This window comes from Motacilla alba, chromosome 4 (assembly GCF_015832195.1).
Source record: "Motacilla alba alba isolate MOTALB_02 chromosome 4, Motacilla_alba_V1.0_pri, whole genome shotgun sequence".
NCBI classification, from domain to species: domain Eukaryota; kingdom Metazoa; phylum Chordata; class Aves; order Passeriformes; family Motacillidae; genus Motacilla; species Motacilla alba.
Genome location: NC_052019.1, coordinates 2478684 through 2495080, shown reverse-complemented (window position 1 = coordinate 2495080; position 16397 = coordinate 2478684). Strand labels below are relative to the sequence as shown.

Here is a 16397-nt window from a genome sequence, read left to right as displayed (position 1 = left end):
CAGCACAACCAGTGTGACAAACTCTGCTTTACACAAACGTGGGCTCTCTGCTGCCCAGCTGATCCAGAATCAGCACAACCAGTGTGACAAACTCTGCTTTACACAGACGTGGGGTGCTCAGCTGGCCAGCTGATCCAGAATCAGCACAACCAGTGTGACAAACTCTGCCTTACACAGACGTGGGCTCTCTGCTGCCCAGCTGATCCAGAATCAGCACAACCAGTGTGACAAACTCTGCTTTACACAGACGTGGGGCTCTGCTGCCCAGCTGAGGGAATCTTCAGGGAAGTTTTGCTTTTCGTTGATATTTTGAACATACTGAGAGGCAGCACAACAGGGAAGTTATCAGTCACACAGGTGTCTGAATTGCTGGAAATTTACAGTACCTTTAGAAAATGTGCTGGAGTGCTGATGTTCTCTATCAGGACAGAGATTTAGCAGAATTCTGTAGAGTGTACAGAATTGACAAAAACTTCCAAAATAAACTATCAGGATCGTGTATTTTTGTTCTCCAAGAATCAAAGAATGGTTTGGATTGGAAAGGACCTTAAAGATCATCTTGTTCCAAAACCCCACTGCCACTCTCACCTTCCACTAGACCAGGTCTCTCCAACCCCCATCCAACCTGGTCTAGCTGTCCTTGTCTTGCTTCCTTTTAAGTTTTGGGTGAAGCAAATGGATTCCCACCCACGAAAAAGAAGGAGAGTTGCACAGGTACTCCCAGAAAGTCCTTTGGGCACAGCCAGCTGCCTTATTTACTATTTATGCAGCACCTAACAAAAGGAGTAAGAGAAAGGAGGGGGGGAAAGATGCTAGGCAAAAGCAGAAAATGTTATTAACAGCATGTAATTAATACCCAACAGATGTGTGACACCAGCCTCTGGAAAGGTGTGGCCATTCCCCAGTAACACAATCCTGTGGTGGGATTGATTATGATCTAATAACTGGCCTCAGTTTTTGTGCTTCTTAATTTTTAATTTAGAAACTGAACAAGAAACTGGTTTATTCATCTGAAGCCACAAAAGCAGGCAACACTGAGGGCAGAGAAGCACAGCAGACACAAAGACCAGACCTTTAGAGCAGAACGTGAAGGTTATTCTCAGCTAAAAGCATCTGGCAGAAATGAGAAACCACAGCCCTCCCCCTGCCCAGCCTGTCTGTGCCTGAACAGGATCAGACACTCACTGGGGGCACTCTGGCAACACCAAACTCACTGGATGAGTAGCAGCAAGGCAAAACTGACTTTTGATTCACTAGTTGGGATATTAGTCAAAGTTTAACTGTACTAGAAAGGTTTTCCCACTGATTAAGCATTAAAATGATTTCAAGTACTACGCTAATTAACACAGCTCCATTTCACAAGAACAGCGTGGGACCACATCACTGCTTCTAAATTTACACATTTTCCAGATCTTTCAGTGCTCAGCAAAAGTGCTTATTTTAAGAGATTTCAGCACAAACACATTCTTCTTGAACTTATGCACAATATCTATCACTCCATGGGGATGAAGCATTATTTTTATATTATTTTTCCCCCCAAAAAATAGCAGAAAACACTCATACAAGATTTTTTTTAGCTGCACGATTTGAATGCTGAGCGTAGATGCCACACAAAGCAATAAAAAGCATTCAAAAATGCCCAATTATTATAATTTAAAAACTTTTAAAACTTTGTTTTTTGCTTTCTTCCCAATAGTGATTAATACTTCCAAAGAAAAAATGTGAGATTCTCATCTCCAAACCTTGCCATGCAAAAGAAGAGAGGAACTTAGAATTTCATTTATGTTGCACTCACTAACTTTTCTTTATCATGTTTTATTTCACAAACTCACGCACTCAAACTGTCAAAAGCTGTTGGATTTATCATTACTGATGCTGTGGAAGTAAAATAATTTAACCAAATGTTCACTGTACTGGAGATTCCAGCACTTGTGCTCAGCTGCACAATGCTAAAAGCTCAGAGAAAAGCCATGCAGATGTTGGGATATTGAACCTTTGGGAATTTGATGTTGCTGCCAGAAGTAGAGAGCCCACAGACTGGGCTCTCTACTATTATTGCTATTATTACATAATAAAATAAATGTTAAAAATATTAAATAATAAAAGCAACCTGACAAAAGCAGGTTATTTCTCTGAGGGAGTCCTTACTTTCTGTTTCTTAAAAATCCAAACCAGAACAACAATCCACACATAAGCCCCATTTTTTTTTTGGCAACACATCTGGCAACAGGTCAGAGAGGTCATTTTGAAGATGTGAAAAAGAGTGTTTTTCAAATTCCAACCCTTGAAAAATACTCCCCAGAAATGGACTGGGCTGCTGAGGTTCTTCTGGCACATCCTTCCCTTTTTCTTTTTTTTTCATCAACACCCCCAGCAGACCCAGAGCATTGCCCAGAGGTCCCTGCTCTGTGGCACTCTGGAAAGTGCTGGCATGTCTTACACAATTCTGGTTCTTGCTCACCACACCACGATTTAGGGCAGTTATAATCACCAGTTTCTCCCTCACATCAACAGCAGCAAAGTTTTGGCCTGACACACCCCTCCAAGTGACAGAAAACCCTCACTATTTTTAGCACAGCTGGATCAAGACAATCCAACTGTACCTGTCATTATTTCATCATCCTAAGTTTCTTGTCACTTGAGAGGAAATTATGTTTTTGATGGAAATATCAGATGGGTGGGTCACTTTCTGCTCCAAAATGCAGTCTCAGGAGAAGCACCTTCACCTCCGAGCTCTCTGCAGTGTTCAAGAACAAGGAGCAGGTTTGGAGGGTCAATCTCAACTTGAGAGCTGGACAAGTGTTTTTTTCTGCACAAGTAAAAGCTCACAACAAAACATCCTTATGTCTACCCAGAGGTGAGCAGAATCCAAGTGGATGCACTCAGAGCATCAGTCAGGCAAAAACAAGAGCCAAGCACACCCTCCTTGGATGGTAAATAAAAGGAATTTCAAATTGGAAATGGGTGATGGTATTTTTTTTACACTACCACATGCCCCAAACATCCCTCACTGTTAACTCCAATTTATCCCCTTCTCTCACTGCTTAGCTTGGCTTTTCTTACCCTAAATGATTAATGCCTGAAATCCTCACCCGTTTATGCCTTGCAGCATTTTCATCCTGGCTGCAGCCAGTCCACAAAGCCACCTCTGTCTGGCTTCAATTTAAATTAAGACACAGAGAGTTAATTAAGTCTGCTAGCTGGGCTCTCCACCTAACCCCAGGAATAGACAGCTCTCCTCCCAGCCTCCTTTTCCACAGGGAAAGGAGCAGCACCCTGCTCCAACATGCAGAGCACAGAGGCTTTTCACAAGACTCCAGATTGCAGAGGGCTGCTGGAAAGGCAGGAGTGTTGTGGCTGGGATTAAAATGGGCAATTTGAGGCAATCAAAACCATTTTTCTAAAGTCCCAGCTCAGGGGTCCCAGTCATTTTGAGAATCACTTTGTCACCAAGGAGAAGCATCTCCCAGCAATCGCTGGCCACCAGAGGGTACCTGCAGGTGCTGATGCTCTCCTGACAGGTGACCTCCTTGGAGCACTCACTGACAAACACTGCTCAGTGAACTGAGGCAGGGTGGGCACCTGGCTGGGTCTGTCCCATGCCACAGCCCACGTGGACCCTGGCAATCAGGAACCCAGCACCTGCTGGCTTTTCCCTCTGGGAGGAAAGTCAAGATATTTGCTGCTGCACCACTGTCTGCCTGTGACAATCTAGAACTGATTTAGTTAATGAAGCTACCCCAGTAAGCTGAAGAATTACAACCTGGTTTTGGCCCAAGACAAAACCAAATGACAGAAAACTCTCACCTTCACTATTTTTAGAACCCAGCTGTACCTGTCATTCTTTCATCCCCTCAAGTTTCTTGTCACTTGAAAGGAAATGATGTTTTTGATGAAAATATCAGATGGATGGGTCACTTTCTGCTCCAAAATGCAGTGGGCGTAGATTTGAATATTGAAAATAATCATTTACTATCTCTGTATTAAATTATTCCTTATTCAGACCTACAAGTAAAACTGAAACTACAGAAAGGACAATGAAGTTTTCAAGGTTTTGATCTTAGTGCCCAGGGTTTGGGGTTGTTTTTCTCCCCCACTGCTCTGTGAGAGATTTGAGTCCTGGCACAAACACAGCAGCTCAGCACAGGCAGCAGAAAATGTGGGCTACAACTTCACCCTCAAAGCTTCTTTCTCATTCTGGAATTGAAATCTGATTGTTAGATGGAAAACAGAAAACCCTCATGCTAACCACAGCTCCAAAGTCTGCAAGTGCAGCTTTGGGGACATTTCCTAGAGTCAGCAGAACTGGCTCCCAACAGGCAGAACTGTGAGGTGGCAACAGCACTTCCCACCTGACTGCACTTTGTGACCATCACGGGGACACAGGGATGGTCAGGGCATCCCCATACCCTCCCTGAGGTCAGTGCTCAGATTCCTGCAGCAATGGCTTGGTGAAGAAATAATTTCCTGGCAGAAGTCAGAGCGACACACAGAAGGATCAGGCAGCTTTGCCCGAAGTTCAGCACAGGCCCAGAGTGGAAATTCCACAAACGGAACAGAAAGTTACCAGTAAAACAACGCAACAAATTCAAACAACAAAAACAACAACAAAAAGAAACCTGCTTTGGTTGCAGATGTTCAGAAGTTTTCAAAGGCAAGACTGGAGAACCAGACTGGCTTGGGTTTGGTGTTTCTGTCTAAACTGCCAAATAATTTTGTTCTTCAGCCCTGGTGCTGCACTGGGCTCCCTTTCCAAGGAGTCAGTGAATTCCTTAGCACAAAACCCTGCTGTGGAGAGAAACTGCTATTCCAACTGGTTCAAATGCAAGCAGCAATCAGACAAAACTGCTCTATACTGCAGTGACACAGAGAAAATGCAAAAAAAAAGGGATAAATCCCAGAGTGATTCCAGGCTGGTGCCACATGTCCATAGAGAGGGCTTTAAAACATTTTGTGAGGGGAAAACCCTTACAAAAGACAGGTATCTTAATCCCTTACCTAAACCAGGTAGCTCAGGGCTAGGCTGAAGGATCTGCAGCACAGAGGGTGGCTAATCCCAATTAATAATGGCCACTGGTCACTGAGCCCCTCAGTGCTGGGGCATCAGGGACAGCTGCCTCTCTCCACAGCTCCTCTGCCCAAGTCTCTGCTCACGCTCCAAAGGCTTTGCTGCTCCTGCTGTGCACCTGTGCTCAGCCCCTTGGAAAAACCATCCCAAAATATGAATAAAACCACCCACAGAAGCAAAAAACAAGAGGCTGGTTTAATTTGGGTAAGAAATTAGAGAAAACAAATAAAAGAAGGCATGTCATTTCAAAGGGAACTTCATGCAAAAGCAGCAGCACTTGCATCTGATGTACAGAAAGCTGCAAAAGAATTATTTATAAAGCCCAATGACACAGATTCTTCTATTGCTAAAGTGACAAAGTAAGATAAGATAAGATGAGCCATTTGCTTTGACAGCTTCACTGTCGGCCCTCAGCATTGAAACTTTTGATGTCTGGAGTTGAAAACTGAGTATTTTTAGATTCCATTTTCCTTCCAGGATGTTATCACATGAGAAGAAATAACCAAAGTTGAAAAGTTCACACCTGTCCAATCTCCATCTGTGAAACTGCTGAACATAATTAGCTGGAAAAGGACATTCACCTGACAACGTGAGGCTTCCCACAAACTGCAGGGCAAGAAAAGCTGAACCAAGTACAAACAGTCCCTACTGAAGGCATCACAGAGGTGTGTGCTCAGTGCTTTCACCTCCTGCACACCACAAAGACACCCTGATCTCCACTGCAAACTGCAGAACTTGAGCAGAAAGCCTGAACACTTCACCCACGATCTGAAAGTAGAAAGAATCCAGGGGGTGAATCACGGTGATCTCATCTCTCCAGCAATAAAGAGAATAATGTGTCAAGCTTCACCAGAAAAGGGAATTATACTAACAGGGTGTAGAAAGATGCTATTTATCACCATATTTTTGTCTACACCACAGAAATGTAGCTGTGAACTGTAAATGCAGCTCAGGATTTACACAACACATTGTCAACAACCTGCTGGCAAAATGCTGCAGTCTGTGGTGATCTCCTTGATCCTGACCACCACCTGGATGGCTCCCTGGAGGGAGAATTCCACATTCTGCAGAGGTTACATTGGGGAATTATTGCTTCCCACCAATTTAAAAGGAATCAGTAATGCACTACAGCTTGTTGTTCAATGCAAGGTGTGGATTCTGCTTCCCAAATTTACAGAATTCACAGAGTCACTGGGTGGGAAGAGATCTTCAGGATCATCGAGTCCAACCCAGCCCCAACAGCTCAACTCAACCCTGGCACCCAGTGCCACATCCAGGCTTTGTTAAACACACCCAGGGATGGTGACTCCACCACCTCCCTGGGCAGAACATTCTAGAACTTTATCACCCTTTCTGTGAAAAACTTCTTCCTAATATCCAACCTGTATTTCCCTTGGTGCAGCTTGAGGCTGTGTCCTCTGGCTCTGTCAGCGCTGCCTGGAGAAAGAGCCCAGCCCCAGCTGAGCACAGCCACCTTTCAGGAGCTGTGGAGAGTGATAAGATCACCTAAGTTAAGGTAATTTAATTTAATTCCCTGCATGGCCAAGAAGGAAACTTCCTAAGAAGTTTTTAGGAAGGATGTGAACAGTCTGGCACCACAAATAGCCAGGATTCACCTGAGGAGGAGGCAGAGGTTTAATGTAAGGGGTATACAGAGAAAAGTGATGAAGTAGGGAGAGAAGGCATGCTGTTATTTTATTGTAAATTTTTTATACTTTCTCAGTGATTTCTCATGGGTAGTTCTCTGCAGCACAGTTAACAAACTCTAGCTCTCCTCTTAACTAGTTAACTCACTCTTTTACAACACTCATCTTCATTAAATTCAACTGTAACCTATTAAAAACAAACTTATTCTTAATCTTTAGTAATGAATACAACTACAACTCCTCAAAACCAAAATTACTTTCTACACTATCTCTATTTTTGAACATTTTATCCCCCACAAAGACAGATTATGGCGAAACTGCAAATAACCCATCAGCAAAACTCAACGACTTCCTCCAGGAGGCAGCTGCACCCCTTGCCCAACTTAACACCAGCTGTGAAGGTTTGTTTCAATGTCTGCAAGATGAGTTTGTTATAGATGGATAATGAGATGATTGCCTCTCGCAATTAAAAGATAACTATTGTGTGAATATTAAGAAAAGTTTTAGTGATGTACAGTTATGTTATTGTAGTTTAGATGTCTCTGTTCTCCCCATAGTTCCCTTTTCCCCCTGTACTGTGACCATCAAGCAGCCTGGCTTGTCCAGGACAGGTAAAAGAAGGCGTGCACACGTGTCCCTTGCATGGGCAGCTGGGAATGGAACAGCTTGGTGCTCAGGGGGTGAGGCACGGCAACACCTGACCTCCAATCCAGTTACAAGAAAGCAGCCTCCACTGATAAATGGCAAAGAAGAGCTGACTGACAGACTTTGGGAAGGGCCAGGGCTGGCTGATGCAACCCCCAGGGGTACAAAAGACTGAGTATCCATCTTGGAGATGAACTGGCCACGTGGTACCCATGAGCGCTGCCAATTTTTCCTTATGTAGTCCTTTGTTGTATTTTTGTTATGGTTTAATAAACCTTTTCAAATTGTCAAAGTGAGCAGCTGTCAGTCAGAAGCTGAAGCCAGAGTTACCTTGCAGCCCCTCCTCTGCCTGCTGGGCTCTCCTCTGGGCCATCAGCCTGGTGCCCATGTTCCTGCGGCGCCGGGGCATCCCCTCTGCCCGCTCCTCGTGGGGCCGGGGCCTGGCCCCTGCTGCTGCTGCTGCTGCTGCCACATTCTGCTGCTGCTCCTCATCAGCTGCAAGAAAAAAAGAAAATATTCGTATTAAAGCTCACTCTTCCTTCTGCCTCTGTTTCTGAGTTAGCTAACAGCACAGACACAAAAGTGTGTTTTTCTTTCTTGTGAAGAATGGCTTTGCACAAATATGAAAATGAATATTGTATGTGTTATGTTAGAAAGTTGTGCTGTATTCATTTTCTTCAGTAGTGTGTTCAATATAGTTTGAGGTTATAAAATAATGTTAAAATAAACTGTGCTGTGTAAGATACTTTTTTAAAGACAGGAATGAGGTACTCCCACCGAGATAGCAGCCACAGGACACAGAAATCTTTCAGAGAAAAAGAATTTATTGCTCCATTTTTGGAAGAAACGAACTTCTTCCCACCTTGCTCAGCCCTGAAGAGCCGTCAGGAGTCAGAGGAAGAAGCTGGCACTGAGCAGACAGAATCCTTTGTTTGAATGGAATTGATGCATCATGGATGAGGTGTGTGAGTATGCAACAGGCTGTTGCTTTTAGGGGTCTATCCTCTGTTAATGTGGGTCCTTTTTTGGGCTCATTTTGCCCAGAAAGAGGTACCCAGACTGTTTGTAACCTTTTGTTTTTATTGTCTCATATTGTCCTAACCCTTACTGTCCAAATTTTTATTACTCTAATTATATCACTATTTTTATAACCATTTTATTACTATTAAACTTCTAAAATTTCAAAAAACGAGTGATTGGCGTTTTTCACATTTCTGAAGTATTTTGATTTTTTTATTTGAACTTGTGCTTGTGTCATGTAGATTCATCTGACTGAAACCTCAGAGGCTGAATGTTTCAGAGCAGAACACGTAAAGCATTTCCACAAGAAACAAACCCTGAAGAGCAAACAAGGTTCACAAATTACAGCTGAAATAAACACTTCATTCTACCCTGCTGATTTCAACTCCCCAAACCACAGGGAGGTACAAACAGGACACTAAGGGTCACTGCAGCTCTCACTGCCATCTTCTCTGTATATGCTGCAGTTACTAATTAAGATCTGGCAAATGAAGAATATCCTAACAGGAGCAGCTGGGAGGATGGAACTGACCAGTGGTTCACTTCTGAAGTTTTCCACAGAAAATTCTCAGATTTTTTTTTCAGGCTTCCTGTTGCTTTTAAGTATGGCAGTAATGTAAAAAAAAACAAACAAAAAACAAACAAACAAACAAACAAAAAACCAAAATAAAAACAAACCCAAACCCACATAATGGTAAAATATCATCATCCTTGATCCCTGCTTTATATTCTGTTGATAAGCCTAACTGATATTTGTTTCCTGCTCAATCCTGCAAAGTATTACCTTTTAAACTTTAATTCAAGCAAATATTCAAATGGTCTCAGGGAAAACTGCAGACCAACCCAGTCCAACTCAGAACACATTTATTTTGTGATCTGACAGATGATGTTGTGTCCCAGCAGGAGCTGGGATAAGCTCTGCGCCAAGTCTCCAGCACCCCCCGAGCCAAACAATGCCCTCCTAAAAAAACCCCTATTAGCATATCTGCCATCAGAAAATGGGATTTGTTATGAATGAATCTATGCAGCACAAAGGTGTGCCTGCAGCTCACCTCAGCTATCTCAGCCTCCAAAGCACTGACTTTGGGGCTGATAAGGACAGGCTGCAGCCCCCAGCTCAGCACAGAATCACAGAATTTCTAGGTTGGAAGAGACCTTTAAGATCATCGAGTCCAACCCATGTTCTAACACCTCAACTAGATCATGGCACCAAGTGCCACATCCAGGCTTTTTTTAAACACATCCAGGGATGGTGACTCCACTCCCAGGGCCACCTGGGGCAGGCTCTGGCCAGCAGAGATGTCACAGGGATGTCAGCAGGCCCCCACAAGCTGTGACATTTGGAACTGAGGCACTGTCACACTGCTGTCACCCTCCTGGTGCCATCCACCTGTGCAGACAGAAGAGGGCTGGGAGAAATCACCGAGTGCAGAGATGCCAAAGTGCTGCTCCAAGGCTTGCCCAGTCCTACTCACAGCTTATTGCTACAGGAAACATCCTCCTGAAGAAGCAGAGCAGATCACTTCTTGGACACTGATAAATGCCAAAATAGCTCTGCAGAAAGCTTTTTACACAAATGCAGAATTTCACTTCCTAAGTTCTTGAGATATGCTGCAATTCAAACCTCAGCATCCTTTCACCTGCAAGCTTCAGTAATTCCCAAGATGGTCCTGCCCAGCAGCTCAGCTGTGCAGCTCCAGCACTCATTCATTCTGGTTTTGGTTCCTGTTGTCCTGTGAAACAGAGACTGCTTTGCATTTTATGAAAGAGGAATCTATTTATAAGCCATGTATTTATTTCAAACCAAAGAGCTCAACCCTCACAGAGAAAAAGATGTGAACCACGCTCTCTGCTCTTCTCCATGTAACTCCCTACAGGAGACCCAGGAATTCCTCAAAGTGACCAGTGTGGACTGGGCTCAGGATGTACCAAACCCACCACACCTCACCCATATCACAATCAAACACACAGGGCAGCTGGTGGTCAGTATTTGTCACATCTCCAAAACGTGCACATTAACACCAAGCCACTATGGGTTGTCATTTAGGAGAAAATGTTTTCATTAAGATTTTTTTTTCTTCCTTCCAGTCTCTACAATATTTCTCCTGACTGCAGATTCTTTTTCAGCAGCACACAGCTGGTTGAACACGAGCCAGTGGCACCTGGCTTGTGGCAGCAGGGCCAGGGCAGTGCCTGTCTCCTCTGCTGGCACTGCTGGGGCACCTCCAGTGCTGGGGACAGTTTTTGAGCCCCTCCAAGAAAGACCTGGAGGGGCTGGAGCGTGTCCAGAGAAGGGAACGGAGGTGGGGAAGGATCTGGAGCCCCAGGAGCAGCTGAGGGAGCTGGGAAGGGGCTCAGTCTGGAGAAAAGGAGGCTCAGGGGGGACCTTGTGGCTCTGCACAACTCCTGACAGGAGGGGACAGCCGGGGGGGGGTCGGGCTCTGCTCCCAGAGAACAGGAGGAGAGGGAATGGCCTCAGGCTGGGCCAGGGGAGGGTCAGGTTGGATATCTGGGAAAATTTCTTCATGGAAAGGGTTGTCCAGCCCTGGCACAGCTGCCCAGGGCAGTGGTGGAGTCCCTATCCTTTAAGGATTTAAAAGCCATGTGGATGTGGCACTTGGGGACGTGGTCAGTGGTGGCCTTGGCAGTGCTGGTGGAATGGTTGGACTGCATGACCTCAGAGGGTTTTTCCAACCTTTTTGACTGGAGCATTCTAGAGCTTCTGTTTGCCAGGCACTCAGCTGGGCAGGGATTTGGAAAACATGAATGCTCCTCATTGCATTTCTCCCTGTCCTTCACAGGAGCAGGAGAAAATCCTCATTTGCTCTGCTGTGCTGTCACACACCTGGACCTGCTCCCTCAGGGGTCAGGGCTCTGCCTACGTGACTCCAGACACAGCTCTTGCTCAGAATGCTGAAAGTTCAGCTCTGCTCTCCCTCCCCCTGAGCTGTGGCACACACTGGTGGCACACAGAGGGGAGGCTTCACACAACAGAGGACACTCTTAAAAATCACTTTTCCTTTTCCTTGGGGCTGGACTGATCAGATCTGAGCTCAAGAATGATTCGCTCGGGGGTCTGGCCCTGCTGGGGTTTTTTTCACCTCCTCCAGCAGCACAGGGCAGGGTTTGGCTGCTGCACTTATCTGAGCACATCCCTTCATTTTTCCTGGAGCTGCAGAGGTCTCAGCAGTGGCACCCCAGGCTAGTCAGATCATGCAGAGATTACTAACACAAGCACTAATTACCCTTGATCCAGAGCCATCTGAGTGAAAATTAATGGCCAGCATTAAAGAGGTGAGACAAGCCATCCACAAGCTTTGCAGAATGACAGGCCAGGCTGAATTAATGAGATAAACCCCTCAAATTAACAGGTAATACAAACAAAACACTCAACAGCTGTCTGGGAAAGGGACACGGGCTCAGTTTGTGTTTGTGGTGTCCAGGGTCTGACTCAGCCCTGAAAACCCAAGAACATTTTTGTGCTGGGCACAGCAGCTCTGCCTGGGTGCTCAGGAAGCATCAGTGCAGGCAAGAGATTATTTCAGCTGACTTGTCAGCCAGGGCACAGCAGCAGCTCTGGGACTCTGGTTGCGTCCCCTTCCTGAAGGGAGAGAGAACACAACTGTGCTCTGCAAGCAGAAACCTCTCCTGAACTGGATGTGAAGCACCACTGCAAAAACCACCATAGAAGCATTCAGAGCCCAGATCAGGACCTCATCCTGCACTCTCCAATCTGCCCCTTCACAAATTGTGCCCGCTTTTGCTTACAGCAGAGATGTTTTTCTAGAGAACAAGCCCTTGTCTATCACAGCACCTTCCTCTGAGTTCCATCGGGTGAGCGGGTGACACCTGGGCTGGCAGGAATGGAGGCAGCTCAGGGCTGCAGGGACAGGGACACAGCTCCACCTGCTGCACCCTCACACGTGGTGGCACCACCCAGCACCTCCTGCCTCCGTGCAAAGCCTCTGGAATTCAGAGAGGGATTCGAAATTCAACAGGTGGAAGCTTCCTGAGGAGACGCTTTGGCCCAGCAGAGCTTATCAGAAAGAGAAGTGGCAGCCACGTGGAAAATCAAGAAATGCCATTTTTTTGTTTTCATTTTCTGTAGAAAAAGTCCAGGCATGGCCCTGCTGGTGCTGCTCCAAGTGACCTTTCAAAGAAACACAAAGGTAGAGGATTTACCTCTCCCGACCCTCAGCTCCCTAAACATTTTGAACACGTCTAAAAGCCAATTTCCATGAGATAACACAAAGGAAGCTGCTGCCTCAACATTAACAATTAAAGGTGAGAGCTCCCACCACTTCTTTAGGTCCATTGTCCCTGGTTTCAAGTCCTGTCCAGGTGGCAACACAGATTTATTGGCACAACTGTGGCAGCTTTCATGTTCCACCTAAGCAAATGGAATAGGAAAGGAAATTCCTGCTTAAAATTAAATTTTGTGGCTATTAAATACACCACAATCCCAGTGGTTCTGAAAAACAATTCCTGTTGTGTACAGAGAACAAAGGCATCCCCAGCAGCTGAAATTCTGCGAACGGCTTTATCATGACAGAAAGCAAGATATTAAATTATATACTATTTTAAACAATATATTAAAATAAAAAAGATCTTAAAACCACAGTTAAAAAAAAAACCAAACCATGGTCAACTTGGAAGTGTCAAAAAGTTACCACTAAAAAAGGCTTCAAAATGATGAAATTGTCCTGAATGTAAATTAACTTCAACCAACTTGCTCAAAATCAGTATTAAAGTCTAGGTTTTTTAATAATTCACATTATTTAAAACAAATGCCTGGGCTTCAATTTAGAACTTTGAATGCTTAAAGAGCAAATAAATCCTCCCAAACCCCACAGCCCTCTGATTTTTTTCCAAATCATGACAGGATTCAAGCTCAGGAAATGATGCGTTTGTCCAGGACATGCATCCTTCACTTTTACCAAAGGTTCATCTCTTCATTCATAGGAACCCAATGAAATGACATCAGTTTCCAAACCTTTCCAAGAGAAAAATTTAGACCAGGTCTGTGGAAGCAGAGGTGTGTGAGAAATGTGCCAGAAAATTTAATTATTATCAGTAAAATCTGCTTTTACCACAGATCCCTGACCAGCACAGTGTTGCACTCACTATGTATTAAATGTGTGCTGGTTTTTCCTCTTAATTAAAAATTACCAAAGCAACTCCCACAAAAGAAAAAGAATAGAAATTCCAACCCCAAAACACCCCGTACCCCAAAAATCTGTGCAGGTATTGACCAGGATTTCAGAGTGCTGACTAAATATCTTAATTTGACACCTGGCAGCCAAACAGAACAGAGAGAGAACCTTCCAGTGTGAGAACAGAACAAGGGCAGTGAGTTCACAGCACACCTGACTCCTTCCCACCCACACCAGCTCACCTCCACCACGGTGGAACTGGCAGTGCTGGTCCTGGTTGGACTCGGTGATTTGAAAGGTTTTTTTTTTTTTGCAGCCCAGATGATTCTGTGATCTAACACGGGGCTGGAAGGGCTGCATCATCCACCTGCTCCCCACAACCCCTGCACTGCACTGGGACAGGTGGAAAAGGAGCAGAGGTGGGACACGGCACAGGATGGACTCCAGATGGCTCTGGAATATCTCCGGGGAGGAAAACTCTGCAGCCTCCCTCTCTGGGCAACCTTTTCCAGTGCTCCCAGTAAAGAAATTCTCCCTCATGTTCAGGTGGAGCTTCAGTTCCTGCCTGTTCCCGTTGTGGCATCGCTGGCTGGGAAAAATGCAGATTTAGTGACTGGCTTTTTGCAAATATGAAAATGAATATTGCATGGGTTATGTTAGAAAGTTCTGCTGTATTCATTTTCTTAAGTAGTGTGTTAAATACAGTTTGAGGTTATAACATAATGTTAAAATAGAAACTATGATATGTAAGATACTTTTTTTTAAAGAGAGGACTCTCGCTGAGATAGCAGCCACAGGACACAGAAATCTTTCAGAGAGAAAGAATTTATTGCTGCATTTTTGGAAGAAATGAACTTCTTCCCGCCTTGCTCAGCCCTGAAGAGCCAGGACTGAGGTCTGAGCCAGGTCCTGACTGAGTCAGGATTCAGAGGAAGAAGCTGGCACTGAGCAGACAGAATCCTTTGTTTGAATGGCATTGATGCATTATGGATGAGGTGTGTGAATATGCAACAGGCTGTTGCTTTTAAGGGTTAATCCTCTGTTAACTTTGGGCTCATTTTGCCCAGAAAGAGGTACCCAGACTGTCTGTAACTCTTTGTTTTTATTGTCCTAATCCCAATTGTTCAAATTTTTATTACTCTATATTTTTATAACCATTTCACTACTATTAAACTTTTAAAATTGTAAAAACAAGTGATTGGTGTTTTTCACACTGGCCACCAGAGCAGAGCCTGGGCCCTGCTCTGAGCCCTCCCTGCAGACACTGTGGGATGTGGATCAAATCCCCTCTGAGTTTTCTCCTCTCCAGGCTGAACATTCCCAGCTCCCTCAGCCTTTCCTGGTCAGGAAATGCTCCAGCAGCTCCTTCATCATCCTCACAGCCTCTGCAGGTCCCTCCTGTCCTGAGGAGCCCAAAAGTGGACACGGCACCCTGGATGTGCCTCCCAGGGCTGAGCAGAGGGGCAGGAACCATCCTGCCTCGTTCCCTGACCGGCTGGAAATGCTCGCATCCCGGGATCCCCTTGGCACAAGGGAACACGGCTGGCTCAGGGACAGCTCGTTGTCCACCCAGGTCTTTCCCATGCAGTCACACCTCAGTGTCTGCCGGTGCTCAGGGTTGTTCTCCCCAGGGGCAGGACCTGAACTGCACTGTGATGAATTTCAGAAGGTTTTTCTCTGCCCCTCTCTGCTGCCTGTCAAAGTCGCTCTGAAAGGGCACAACCCTCCGAGACATCGGCCATTCCTTGTTTTGTGTCATCAGCGAACTTGCTGAGGGACCATCGATTTCTTTGTCCAAGTCACTGCTAAACAAGCTACAAACACCAAGCACAGAACCCCGGGGGCACCACTCGTGACAGGCCTCCCCCTACACCCTGTGCTCAAATCCCGAGCCTCCGGGATCTCTTCTCCATTCCGCCCTCATATGCAGGAACCTCAGGGACATCTTCCAGTCCCAAAGCCCCTGACAGAACCCCTGACAGAGAACTCAGACTTCCAACCCGGCGCCCCTCACCCTGGGGCCGCCTCAGGCCGGGAACCCCAAGCAGCAGCGGACCATGCCTCGGCGCCCGCACCCCGCGGGGCAGCCCGGGCGGACAGCGGGGTTAAGACACCGGGACAGCCCCGGAACCTTCCCCAGGATCCCACAAAACCCCTCGGGGCCCCCCAAAATCCCCGCTCCCCCTAACATGGCGGGACCCCCTCAGGGGCCGCCCGAAGCGTGGCGCCCCCTGGCGGCTCCCGAGAAACGCGCCCCACCGCGCGCGTGCGGACCCCGTGGAGAACAGGGCCGCGCCCACCGGAACGGGCCCGCGGGGGGGCGAGGGAGGCGCCGGCCGGTCCGCTCGGCGCCGCGACCCACCTGCCCTGGCCTGGCCGCGGAGGCGGGTGGCGAAGAAGAGAAGGACGGCGAGCAGCACGGCAGCGGCGGCGAGCAGAACCGCGTCCATCCCGCAGCGCCGGCCCCGCCCACATCACCCTTGGTACGCCCCGTCCCCTTCGCCTGCCGCAAGGCCCCCCGCGCGCGGGCTGCCCCGCGGGGTGCCTGTGGCGGCGCGGCGCGGTGGGCGCGCTGCGATCGGTCAGGCGCGGCGCGGGCAGCCCGCGGGAGGGGTCCTGACTCGTCCCTGAGGCGGGCGCTGAGGGAGGGCGCGGAAAAAGGAATTAAAGGCGGAATAAAGCAGGAGTTATAGAAGAAATTAAAATCTATGAGGCAAAACCGGCCGTGAGCGCGGCGCCCGCGGGTCAGGCCGCCTGGCACGGTTGCTGCGGGCGGCTGGTGACGCGTCCATCCTCCACACACGGCGGGTGGGCCCAGGCGGGGGAGATCCTCAGCCGTGACCCCGCACCGGGTGTACCCCAAGC

The 16397-nt window shown here is 46.9% G+C and overlaps 1 protein-coding gene across 1 annotated transcript in view; it reads right to left on the bottom strand.

The window, feature by feature from the left end:
- The window catches only part of DDRGK1 (DDRGK domain containing 1), a 40596-nt gene extending 24559 nt beyond the window's left edge, over positions 1–16037 (bottom strand). Inside the window, exons 1-2 of the mRNA XM_038135745.1 lie at positions 15895–16037; positions 7690–7854 (exon numbers count right to left, since the gene is read on the bottom strand). Of these exons, the coding sequence (XP_037991673.1) occupies positions 7690–7854; positions 15895–15982 (253 nt within the window). The 5' untranslated portion in view covers positions 15983–16037. The remainder of the gene's footprint in view (positions 1–7689; positions 7855–15894) is intronic.
- Positions 16038–16397: the final 360 nt, after the last annotated feature.